This window comes from Brienomyrus brachyistius, unplaced genomic scaffold (genome assembly GCF_023856365.1).
Source record: "Brienomyrus brachyistius isolate T26 unplaced genomic scaffold, BBRACH_0.4 scaffold27, whole genome shotgun sequence".
In the NCBI taxonomy this organism is placed as follows: domain Eukaryota; kingdom Metazoa; phylum Chordata; class Actinopteri; order Osteoglossiformes; family Mormyridae; genus Brienomyrus; species Brienomyrus brachyistius.
In genome coordinates this window covers 3540425-3553737 of record NW_026042306.1, presented here as the reverse complement: position 1 = coordinate 3553737, position 13313 = coordinate 3540425, and the positions used below count along the sequence as shown (strand labels likewise).

The 13313-nt window shown below is 40.2% G+C and overlaps 2 protein-coding genes across 7 annotated transcripts in view; both read left to right on the top strand.

Annotated features, from left to right (window-relative positions):
* cfap61 (cilia and flagella associated protein 61) overlaps window positions 1-2823 on the top strand; it is a 31244-nt gene extending 28421 nt beyond the window's left edge. For all 6 annotated transcript variants that reach the window (XM_048996995.1, XM_048996994.1, XM_048996993.1 and 3 more), the window contains 2 exons: window positions 1939-2035; window positions 2273-2823. In XM_048996995.1, the coding sequence (XP_048852952.1) occupies window positions 1939-2035; window positions 2273-2476 (301 nt within the window). In that variant the 3' untranslated portion in view covers window positions 2477-2823. The remainder of the gene's footprint in view (window positions 1-1938; window positions 2036-2272) is intronic.
* Window positions 2824-5521: 2698 nt separating this feature from the next.
* Window positions 5522-8035, top strand: LOC125721058 (insulinoma-associated protein 1a-like). Its single transcript, XM_048997001.1, has one exon. It carries the CDS (start codon window positions 5725-5727, stop codon window positions 7096-7098), a length of 1374 nt encoding a protein of 457 aa, XP_048852958.1. The 5' UTR covers window positions 5522-5724; the 3' UTR covers window positions 7099-8035.
* Window positions 8036-13313: the final 5278 nt, after the last annotated feature.

Sequence of the window (13313 nt, the reverse complement as noted above, 5' to 3'; positions counted from 1 at the left end):
GATTTCAAAGAAAAATGCATGGTGCCTACAGTGAAGCATGGTGGTGGCAGTGTCCTTATGTGGGGCTGCATGAGTGCTGCTGGTGTTGGGGAGCTGCATTTCATTGATGGTATCATGAACTCAACAATGTACTGCTCTATACTGAAGGAGAAGATGCTGCCATCTCTCCATGCACTTGGTCGTCGTGCACTTTTCCAACACGACAATGATCCAAAACACACATCTAAAGCTACTGTTGCATTTCTGAAGAAGAACAGGGTGAAGGTGATTGAATGGCCAAGTATGTCTCCTGATCTGAACCCAATCGAACACCTGTGGGGAATTCTGAAGCGACAAGTTGAGCATCACTCTCCATCCAGCATCCAGGCTCTGAAACAGGTTATTCTTGAAGGATGGAAAAAGATAGATGTTGCAATATGTCGCCAACTTGTTCATTCCATGCCTAGAAGACTTGGTGCTGTCCTTAAAAATCACGGCGGTCATGCAAAATACTAGATGTAGTACTTTTTGTTGCGGGGTGTATTCATTTTTGCTTCAACCAATTTGAGTAAAACTGAAGATTTTGTGATCTAAGTTATATTATTAACCTTAATTTCATGTTATGCAGTTAAACAAGTGTTCAATAAAACTCAGCCTTGTGAAAATTTTGGAAGTTATTCTTTTGTTCATTGAGCTACTGATTACATTCGTACTTTTCAAAGGGGGTGTACTCATTTATGCTGAGCACTGTATCTCCACTGGCTACTTTAGCTTACATGTGTAGTTCAATAAACATGCAGTTAGACTAATGGGTGTCTGTAAATTGACTACAGTTTATGAATGTGTGTATGCGCCCTGCCTTGTGCCCTATGCTGCCTGGGATAGCCTCCTGGCCATGTGACCATAAGCTGGTTAAACAAGCACTTGAAGAATGAATACTAAAATACTAAAATGTGATTTTAGATATGATTTTGGTAGCACAATCATTTTAAGTATTTCACATGATCTCAATCTCTTGAAAAATATTTTAAAGTGGATGTGTGAAGATAAATTTCTACCAGCTGTGCCAGTTGATAAATATGATTAAATAATCTAGTAAAATATGCTCAACTGAACACTATCACATCAACATATGGTATTCTTGGTACAGGTCCAGAGAATTGCTACATTAAATTGATACCTCTGATTCCAGTCTTTCTCTTAAAAGGCCTGAAAAATCTTGACCTATTACCTATATTTAGTATGGTTACAATATAAAGGCTTTTGTATCTAAGCTGTTGTTTGTGTTGGTCAAGTATAGGTCATATTTATCAATGAACTGTGTACTGCTGTCACTTCCCATCTTTTAAACCAGAACTATATCAGATTCAGGTATTTCCAATAACCAATGCCATGGCTGAAACTGTGAAGGACAGCCATTGGTAAGAAGGACAGGCAGTGTAGGAAATAATGCACACAGACAAAGCGTTTAGTATCAAGCACAAGCATACAAGCACTTTCAGCATCCTCGTATGTTTCCCTTTGTCTTCTTTTCTAATATTTAACCATTAAACGTCTGACCCTGCCATGTGGAGACAGTTTGAGTCACCCCATCAAACAACTGTCAGCCTTTCCCAAATCAGTGTTAATGGGATATTTAAATTTGGATTCCTCATTGCGCCGTGCCATGGTGCTGAATGTGGATGTGATTATTGAATGTTTAGGATATCAGTTAAAGTGATAGATTGAACATGCAATTGTGATGGGTCGTTAAATGGACAAATGGCTTAACGTGCTCGAGGCCTTATGCCAGCTGAATTAATGGTTTATGCATTGATGGTGTGTGGCTGGGAGGGAAAAGCACAGAAGTAACATAAAAGTAGCCTTATGGCTTCTGTTATTCTTTATGAAAGCATCTGAAGAAGCTACTGGAGTTTTTCAGTAATGTTTGGGCTTGTTTTTTTTTATTGTGTTTTGTAGCTATTTTGAAGAACCATGGTGCCTAGCAATTTTCCATGACCGCTTTGCAGATTTTGAAGAGGAAGTTCGGCAGATAATGGAATCCACAAAGGTCCAGGTCTGTTTCCTGTCTGTTTCCCAGGCAAAACATTTAAGAGACTAGTCACTTTTTTATGAGTCACAAGGTCAATGGAGTATTATTAAAGGGCTGAACTGAGGCCATCTAAGAGAAGGTATCCATTGTAGTTTAGTCATTTTTGTGAGATGTATCTGATTCTATCATCTTAAGAAAACTGATTTCAAAAGTGTAGTCAAAGGGTCTAACCTGTCTTTGTCTTTATCTGTTTCTATATAGGGAGAAGAGGATCTGCGTTCCATTCCAGACTTAGTCCAAAGAATAGCTGATGAAAAGCTGCGGTTTTTAGGGGACCCCACAATGTATCTCAAGAACGTGTTTGAGAAAAGTGATGGCTTTTCCATGCTGAGGAGAAGCTTGTTGAATTATCTAAAGTACAACAGATACCATTTGACCATGTATGCTCATGCAGGGTTCCTGTAGCAGGTTAAATCAAAGCTGCATCTTCATTTTCACTGTCCTTTATCTATTAAATGTGTTTTTATTTCTTATATTTTTTCATGCAGATATACCCTGTATGTCATATGCAATTAATTAATGTTGATCAGCTCTTATCTGTAATCTGAAAGTAAGTTTGTTTTGTAATAAAACTTATGATTTTAAAATAGTATTAGTGTTTAAATAGCATTACTGCTGCTGCAGGTAGTGTAACAGTTATAGTAAAATTGAACTAATCATCTAAAATCTGTATTAGATTCAAAGGCAGAGGACAGCTGTTCAAGCTTGCGTGAATAAAATCTTCATTTAATAAACATTGCTGTCTAAATCTGGCAGCCATGTGGCATATATTTGTTCATATGTTTACCATTGATTGATTTTTGTGATTAAGACACCTGGATGGTATTGTACATATTTATTGTTAACTTCATTGTGAAAGTTGTTTAACCCAGTTGGCCTGCATTCAGTTCCATACATACAGGATGCAAAACAGTTCAGAACTGGAGATGGATGGATGGATGGATGTAAGCTAAGGAACAAATATTTTAAAAAAATGTTGAACAGTTTAATGCAGTTCGTATATCCTGGAAAACAACCAAGTGAAATTCTGTACCTATCAGAATACTGAATGCTGAATACAGACTACCTATGAAGCTACTGCTGAGCAAAGGCTACTTTTCACAATAATTCACTCGGCTTGTCTTTAGGCTTCGATTGTGTAATAAACATAAAAACGGCCCTGTATGTTAGGTTCTTTTCCCAGCGCAGTATCGTTTTAAGTACAGGGAGTTATTCGATCCGCTGCTCAGCGTGGCTCCCCGCAATGCCGATAGGGTCTGTATGAAAGTGGGTAGCGTATACACTGCCTAGGAGGCAGCTGTATGCTAATGAGCGCAAATCTTCAGTTCATCTCCTGGGCGGTAACACACTCCACTGAACAAATAGGCGGACACGCGTCCCAAACAGACACTTTTCAATCCAGGCGCAAAGTAGCCTGTGCAAACGAAAGAGAAAGAACGATTAACAGTCGCAAAATCTGTTCTAGATCTTATTATCGATAAGAAATATGATATGCAAAAATGAATCCAACTTTCGTGACACGAAATATTTGTACGTATGCTGACAGACGCTCTCTAATCGTCTTTTTATGTGTCGTTTCCTTTACAAACACAAGTGCCAAACAACTAGGTTCTATCTCTCAGTCTTAAATTGATTAATTCTAGAAGTGCACACAAACAGGTTTGAGTCTGGCTTCTTAATTTACTTTAGTGTCATCGTTATTTTGTGCGGACCAGAAACCAATATAAACCTTACTCTGAGCAAGATTGCCTTATAGAAAAAATATTACAGCGAATTCGGTAAATTGACAGAGATCAACAGTGCCTACATCAATTCATTCCGCTCTGACAACCATTCATTATAACAGTTTTGGCTTCTAGTGAAAGATATTCAAACCGTTTTTATCTTCGTCGATTCTGAATTTAAAGTATAATAGCCTTAAATATGGAAATATAGCGTTAAATTGACATGTTAACAATTTTAATGACCACTTTTGTTTGAATGGTATTGAAGGAACCAAGCTAGACATCTTTAGACATCTTAAAATGACTGTTTTAATAGTTTTTTTTTTTTTTTTTTTTTAATCTAGTAGGCCTAACTTCTCAGGATTGTAGCAAAATAAATTTTAATTTTGAACTGCCCGGCGAACAGTTAAAACCGAATAATAATAATAATAATAATTATTATTATTATTATTTAACCCTGAAAGTTATGACACATCCCACAATGAAATTTAACGGCTGTGCTGACGGAGTTTACAAACATCTATTGTATTTTTTAGGTTGTATTTAGATGCCATAATGCACCAGACGGATTTTTCTGTAGACTAATTTTCCAACCGTGAAATACCAAACAGGTTAAGTTCCCTTCTTCTAAGTGTAGAATAACTTCAAACGACAGGTACTATCACTAGTTCATTCTGTGGAGAGAAAGCGCGATTTAAAGCATGGAAGTTTTAATGGGGGCATAATCGTGGTCTTTTGCATATGGTCTGCTTTGTTCGGAGCATTGATTACACCCAGCACGTGTCTATCTTTTGGACAGATTGCCGTAGAGTCTTATTTCACCGTGGCCAATTTCCTTTTCAGAAACCAAGGGGATTCATCTTGGCCACATGGCTATTGTGATGTAAAACCAGGAGCCGTTCTTGTTATTCATGTATGCGTAAGATGACTGATTTATTACCCAAGAGTTAAAATGACGAATGCTGCACGTCGAAATCTTCGCCTCATTTTCGGATTTAATTTCTACATGCTTATGGCCTCACATATAATTTACAGATCAGTGTGATTCATAAACCAGACAGTGTGACTGTAAATGACAATTTATAAAAAACAACTAAGCATTTAACATGTTTAGTAGGCTACATTGCAGTCGTAATGCATCATCTAACAACTAGGCCTACATTTGTGCCAGAAATCGATTATTTGTGACATTTATTTCAGAAAGATTTTGAAAAAATAAGCCAGGATTGTGTGTGCATACACAAAAATCGAGGCCTATAAGAATGTACTTGTTTATATAAACTGAGAATAGAATGGTTTTAGTCTTATAATTAAAAAAAAAACTTTTATTTACAAAAATATAGTGTGTGATATATAATACTAGGAAATGTTCAAGTGTTTTGCGCACAAATATACATTATTCGTGCACATTATTATTATTGTTATTGTTGTTGTTGGTGGTGGTGGTGTTTAAAATAACGTTTCTTTGGTGTCTGATAATACTGATACACTGGCAATCAGGAAAGACTCACGACGCATGGCACGTGTTCATTTCAATAGAAACCCATCAGACCGTTAAAAGAAGAGGATCTCGACGTGTGCCTCCATCGGGGAAAGCACGAAACGCATTGCAATACAATAAACTACAGGTACATCTGCTTAGTTATCTAAAGACCCTCCTCCGGTTCCCCCCGGAACCAAGGTTTTCTACCCTCCCACTCGCAAATCCATAGGGATCTTAGTGCGGTCTGATTGGTTGGGGATGTGACAACAAGGAGAGAGAACAATGGCATCATTTTGCCTTAAAAAAGAGTGCAGCTATGCTTAGGAGACGAACGCATTTTAGGAGAGGAACATAGTGGAGGATACAAGTCGGAGTGAAAGTTCAAGTTCCTCTGTCACCCCTGCATCTGGAGCTGACTTTTAAAGTGCCTTTTTTGAATAGCGAAGATGCCAAAAGGTTTTCTGGTAAAAAGAAATAAGAAAACGACGCCGGTGTCTTACAGGATCCGGTCTGATGAAGAGAGTCAAGACGCAAGACAAGTCTCACAGTCTCCGACAGATGCACATCCATCTGTATCCCTCGCACCCAGTTCCGGACGGTTTGTATCAGCATCGCTAATTAATGGAGCAAATACGCCAGTCTCAAGGCAGGATGCAAAACCTATTCAGTTTGGCAACCCAGAGGTTGTATACCAAACGCTTTACAGCCCTACCCGACCCGTCAGTAAGGAACATGAGAAAACATACTGTGAGGGACGCTTCAGACTTGGCTCTCCAGTCTCCGCTGAATCCTTTCCGACACCCGCAGTAGTCAGCACGTTAGATCACCTTCTGTTCGCTCCAATGGACTTGAAAATCGGCAGCAGTAACAGCAACCGCAACGACACCACTAACATCACCACCGGAAACCCCATCAAAAGATTGTCATCTGACACTGAACGCAAGAGCAAGCCTGTATCCAAGAAACCCAAAGCGATCAGGAAGCTGCACTTTGAAGATGAGGTCACCACTTCACCAGTACTTGGACTGAGAATCAAAGAAGGACCGATCGACCAAAAACCTAGGACGCAGTCAAACGTTGGAAACCAGCCTTTAGGAGAATTTATCTGTCAGCTCTGCAGGGAAGCATATGCCGATCCATTCTCCTTAGCCCAGCACAAGTGCTCCAGGATAGTCAGGGTGGAGTATAGATGCCCCGAGTGTGACAAGGTGTTCAGCTGTCCCGCAAACCTGGCTTCCCACAGACGCTGGCACAAACCGAAACCCGTAAACGCAACCAAATCCGAGATGTCTAGGGTCGCCTCTGATGACAAAGCCGGCCCAGAAGAAGTCAAGGACATGGCAGCTGAGATAGGAAGTCACAGGGACACGCCCAGTCCCGGTTTGTCGGAATCGGGGTCAGAAGATGGTCTGTATGATTGTCACCACTGCCGGAAAAAGTTTAAGCGTCAAGCGTATCTGAAGAAGCACCTTATGGGTCACCAGCTGAATAAAATTAACGAGGACAACGCTGTGCAAGTTGCGGAGGATGGGGAGAAGCCGAAAGAGGGTGCATCTTCGGAGGATAGCCAAAGCCAAGCACCACTGAACCTGAGTTCTCAGGAGTGCTACCCGTGCCCAGTGTGTGGAGAGACTTTGACCAGCAGGATCGGTCAGGAAAAACACCTCCGTCTGCTGCATCCGTCCCAGATTTTCCCTTGCAAATATTGCCCGTCTACTTTCTATAGCTCACCGGGGCTTACGCGGCACATCAACAAATGCCACCCTTCGGAAAACAGGCAAGTGATCATTCTTCAAATGCCCGTGCGCCCTGCTTGCTAGAAAATGAGAAAAGAAGAAGAAAAAAGATGAAAAGTAGTGCCTTTAACTTACAAAAAAATGTCACGGGTTTTTTTTTGGCCAGTAAGAACCCTTCTAAACACATCAGAGTTCCCCTGGCGATCGTATACTTTTTTCATTACAGCCACTCAGTGACTTTTTTTCTGGTACATTGGATGGTTTATTTTCAGACTTCCGCGTAGCGTGTGAAAAAGTAAACGTTTAGGACCTCTATATTATTATATACTAGCTTCTAGACCTAAGAAAGGGGTATTTTAGGTGCCGCATACCTGTTGTTATAAAACGGTTTTTATTTCACAGGTTGTAAATCACTTTATTAGCTTTATTAGAGCTTGTGGGTCAGTTGACATTCAGTTGTAGATTTGTCTGGAGGCAAATCTCATTGCAATGATTTTTAAGCATTCCCTTATAGTGTAGCCATAAATGCCTTTGATTATAGTCGGTTTACATATTAGAAACTTTGCTTCATAATTGCCTTAAAAAGTTGAACTCTAAGTAATGCTTGCAACTGATTATATATCGTTTATTTTAGTAAGTTTAATTTTTATTATTTAAAAGTATTTCAATATATGTATTTTCACAATGGATGATATTTATTTATGAATTGATTTATTTATCCAGGTTGTGTTTGTAAGTTATTCTGTGTTTAATTTCGTGAGTAATTATAATTATTTGATTTGCAAATGTTGTTTTTGTCATATTTATCATTTTATTTATTTATTTTGTGTATATTTGTTGTGGATGATGTCTAAATGTCTACTGGAAACCTTATACATACACTATTATACGTACATCTCTTAGACGCAATCATTTTCTATATACAAGTTATTTTCGTAAACTTCAGCTTTTATAGTGCTTCTTCAATGGCATTGTTTTAAACGTGTTTACCATATATTCAAATAAAGAAATCTGAACTGAATTGACTTTCTTTTGTATGGGATTAATTCTGAGGTTGTCATCAGAGAATGGACGAATTGCATATTTTAAATGGTACCGTTTTTCTTTTTTCAACTGAATATTATTTAAAATTATTAGTAGGCCTACTTGTAAAAAAGAGTTGTCAGTGCATATTCAGGATGTAGGCCCTACTGTCTGATATATCCCAAGAAGGCCGATAATGAACCTTGGTGAGAAATTATCGCAAATGTCTGTAATAAAATAATGAATTGCTGTGGATGCACGAATTAATAAGGAATCGGGATAAGTGCAATAGTTGTAAATTACACGCAATTAATTCAAAAGGAATAAGATATTCATCAATAATGTAAAAAATAAGTAAAATAAAATGAGAAGCGCATATATATATATATATATATATATATATATATATATATATATAGAGAGAGAGAGAGAGAGAGATAATCCCATGATTACGACAGGTAGGAAGGTGTATATTCTTGAAGCGCTTGTGCCGTTAAATGACAACCTTTTTGTCACATGACAATTTTTATTGTCTGACCTCTATAATTAGTACAATAATAATGAAAATGACTTGTGAAAACATCACAATACGTTACTCGATAAGCAACATGCATAGTTCGCTCTTGCGAAAGGTACTTTGAACTTGATTGGTTTTATTTGTCTTGAGAGCAGTAATACAGAGGATTATAGCGTTACATTTGTGACAGATCAAACCTTTCCAGTAGAAATATGGTGCATCGTGTATATGGCAATTATGAACAATGGAATTTATTACCGGTTTTTATACATAGCCATATAGTACTATTTATATTTTAGAAGGCAAAAATATTTTCTGTTTTCATTCAGTATGTTTAGGAACGCAGAAATTCGACATATGCATTACAATATTAGGGGAACCAGTTGAGTTACTCCTACCGAGCTTTTTATGATTATTATAATTATTTATGATTATCTTAGGCCAGGATTGATTTTCTCTGGCACCAAATATTCCTTATATGTAAATGGCATGTAAGTTAATGTCCATTTCATTCAGTAAAGCATCTTCCCTCTGAAAAAAGATGATCTCACTCACACCCAAGGGGAGTGACTGAGCACTCAGAAATCTGTGGTGCATTCTGCGCAGCTTAAGGATGGCCTTCTCAACAAAGGGTCTTCCTGTGGTATATGGAGTGTACTTCACTGGCGCTGTTTAGCAGGGGGAACAGATGGGATAGGTTGGAGGTCAGATTACCCACTGCCATCACATCATCCAGCTAAACATCCAGCAAGATGCATCACACACTGCCTGCCAGGAAGATCTGTGGAATTTAAATGAACCCATCATGAGCAGTGAAGCAGAAACCCTCCAAACAACAAGGTTTCTTTGTGAAACTATTGACAATTCATATCAAACATCTGTATACTAGATGAATAAAAAGACATTCGTGGGCATTTAAAAATGCATTTCTAATGCATGATTCCAATCCAGATCTGTATAGATTCATACATGAGCGTAATCTGTTTTACTGGACTGTTCTCAGTGTTACTCAAAATAGTCAGTCTTATTCTTATCAGTGCCTTACAGACTGAATACAGGTAGAACAAAGCACTGGAGAGAGCGCAGTTGGAGCACTGGCAACACCTGGTGAACACCTGGGCCTCCATAGTAACCAGACCCCTTGGGGGAGGGGGAGAGGACAACAGGGAGGCAGACTGCCCAGCGACCGCCTCCCGGATGCTGTGCCTTCGCCACGCACACTCACACGCATGCACCAACTCAATTGTACTAGTGCAGAATATGTCAGAATAGAATCAAGGCGTTGTTTAACTTTGGAATTCCTGGTCCAGGGGATGCACTGCACATTTACATCTTTTGCGCCAGTTGCCTGTTTAGTTGTGTTGACCAGGTTTGTTGAAGGCTGACTGCGGACATTATATCCACGGCCTGCAAGGCTCGCTCTGGTCAGGATGTAAAGCAGAATCACATTGCAGAGCGGCGATAGGAATCAGGAAGCTTTCCCAGGACAGGAATTCCCTTTTTAGGGTTACAAGTATGAGGTTAACATGAAGCAATGGCAGCAATGGGGAAGCACAAAAAACCCCCAGAAAATAATAATAGTAATTCCTGGACATTCCTGGACTGGACTGACAAATACATCCACAAAAGTACTACTAGATAACCAAAATACCCTAATCCTGTGTCTCATACGAATAATTTCTATGCTGATTATTCCGGTTTCCATTCAGCTCCTGAATCTATTTGAACACAGCTACAGATGAACACAATGAAAGGTTCTATGTCTATTAGTTTTGTGAGAATGAGTCTCCCGGTGTTGTGCTGGTTTTTCTGCAGTCCAAGAATATGCAGTCAAGTGAATTGTCATCTCAAACTTCCCGTAGTGTCAGAATGTGTGGGTTGCACTCTGAGATGGATTGTTATTCCTTATTGTGACCTGGTTCTGGATAAGTGGAAAAAAGATGGATGGATGGATGAATGGTTGGATGGATGGATGGAAGGATGGGTGAAATAGGGGAGTTTTTCCTGACAGTCATGACTAACACTGGTGTGATTGGGTTGAAGCTACAAAAGCAGATCAAGGCACTTTGTTTTACACAAGCCCTGCCCATCTCAGAATGTTTCATTGGCCACCCCTCTTTTTTGCCCACCTCCAATCAGTGCTCTGGATGATTGACAGGTGAAAAGCAGCTATGAAGCAGGAGACACAGAGATGAAATGATACACATCTCCATGATACACATCTCCATGAAGTTATCAATGTTATCAATCTCTGTAGGAAGCAGTCTGGGTACCATCCCCAGAGACTCACGCCACCCTAGCTGCTAAATGCTGCGGGGCCTCAAGAACTTCAGTGCTCACTGCAAGACAAAAATTGGGGGAATGATATTTAATGCCCACATTTTCTATGTCTGTGCTTATATGATGTCTAATAATATGTATTATGTACCTCTGTATCTTACATTAAATGCATGACTGCCCCTACATGTTGTGACTGTGACTGAGCATTCATGTGTCTCTTGGCCCATGGGCAGGTGTTTTTAATGGATATGCACATGGTCTTGTTCCTTTAAGGTTTATGCACTCTGACTAAGTTACTTAATCGGAATTGCTCCTATAAAATATAGACACTCCTCACTTAAAGACCTACCAGTTGAATGACTGCCTTGACTTAAGACCAGCTCTCTGGCCAGTTGGCATTGTATGCTGCATGAGAACTCTTGTTGTGGACATGGCAGCATGGCATCTCAGCATCAAGCATCTCATCTCGTATCAACCTTTCTCAGTTTCGTTCCCGCAGTCGCTCAGTATTTACTACTCTAGCTTTTGCAATCTCCAAGCCTATACATTTAATTTATAATTCGTATTTTATTGTGCACCCCATAGTACAAGATGTTGGCTAAAAGAAATGTATATTATAGTTGATTTCCTATATTTTGTTTATTACAATATTTATAAATACTATAAATGGTGAAAAGAAAAAAAAGATAATTTGCACAAACCCATTACGAATAAAATATGCTTCAAATATCGGGAAGGGGCAGCTGTTACTCCCTGTGGGGTGTGGGGCCCCAACCAAGCAATGAGCCATGATATCACCAACTCCCACCTATAAAACCAGACACGATCACACGTGCAAAGTATTGTTGCCTTCATTTCCCTTAGTGAGCGGTATCTTCTCCCTGAATCTCCATCTTCCTTGCCTGTCCTGCCTGATCCCGTCCTGCTTACCTGCCTGTTCTGCCCTGTACTCCTGCCCCACGTCTCCTGTGTCTGTAGGATTGACTTCTCTGCCTTGCCCTGTCACCCCGACTGCGTTTCTGGCTTGCTGATTCTATGTCTGGTTGCCTGATCCCTCTGATAAACTCCCCAGTCTCCAGCATATGGGTCTCCTGCCCTTCCTGTGTACAGCTGCTCCTTGCTTATTGATCTATTCACTTAATGACCAAGTTGTAGGAACGCAACTCGTTCGTTAAGTGAGGAGTGTCTGCATACATACAAGGGAAAGCAACCATTGGATTCAAGCTACCTGTTATGGCTGCGTGATTAATACTCATCCAGCTTCTATTATTGTGGGGATTATGCAGCAGAAGACACGTTGAGGATTGTGAAGAAACGAATGAGAGCTGCTGCACCTGTTACATGGCTACGGGCCTTAAGCCCCCTCACACTCACCCGTCTCCTTCAGGTTCTCGAGCCTTAGCTATTCCATTTGTCCTCCCCCGGGAACCCCGCCTTAACCCGCCACCCCCCAAAAAAACTAACTGCTTATCCAATCAGTCTGGCAGAGAGGCACGTGCTGCCGCTTATGGATGTGGTTTCAAAGTGTGCCAAAATGCTGCCAGCTAGAAGACCCAGTAGGAGCACACAGAGTTAAAGCCGGCTCTTCCTGCTCTCTGCAGACGTGCTTGAATGTGCTTTCCATTATTCAGCTGTTCCTCTCAGGTTTTGCCCCCCCCCCTTTCCTAGACAAGAAAGCTGGGGAAAGGGGGTCAGAAATGCTCACAGGAGGGGATATTAAAGGGACAGCATGCTGTTAAATGCAGCCAGTCATTGCACCAATGCTCTAAGGTCTGAGTCCCTACTAAAAGCCTGATAGGTGAAGTCCTGACTTCTGCGTACATGTTGACTGCATATTGTCTAGTTTTGCACTGTTCTGTATTTTGTTTTGCACTGTGTTATACTGTCTAACACTTGTCTTGTTTAGTCCTTTGTAACTGAGTGTGGCAAAACAAACAAGCAATGCATCTGCTGCACAGGACCAATAAACAATCTTTACTCTTGACTTTCCTAATGGGTATGAATGAGAGCTTGGCCTGAGAGAAGAACATAGGGCATTGTCAATGGATCAGTCACTACTTGTAACAAACACAGAAGGCCGCTGTATGTTATGCTTTTGTTCCACTCTGGTTTAAATAACCGCAGAACATCACTATGTTACCTACAAGTACTTCACTGTATCTGTAACATCTTTCCTGCCACCGATAAGTGCAATCAAACACCATTAGACACACGTTACCTCCATCCCCCGTGGGGTCAAATAGTCCCTCCATTATCCTAAACCCACAGATTGATCCGTAAGTGAAGCTCACACATGGAGAAACATCCAAAATGATAGTCCACTGCCATATTGTCTACTGGTTGCAGGATTGATTTGCACCCCTCCTGCAAACCCTCCTCGGCTGGGTAACCGATGGCTTTGAAAGGCAGGATTTTTGGTGGCATATACTAGAGATTCTCACTGCCTGCCAAATTAGAAAGAAAGACAAAGGGTGTGTGT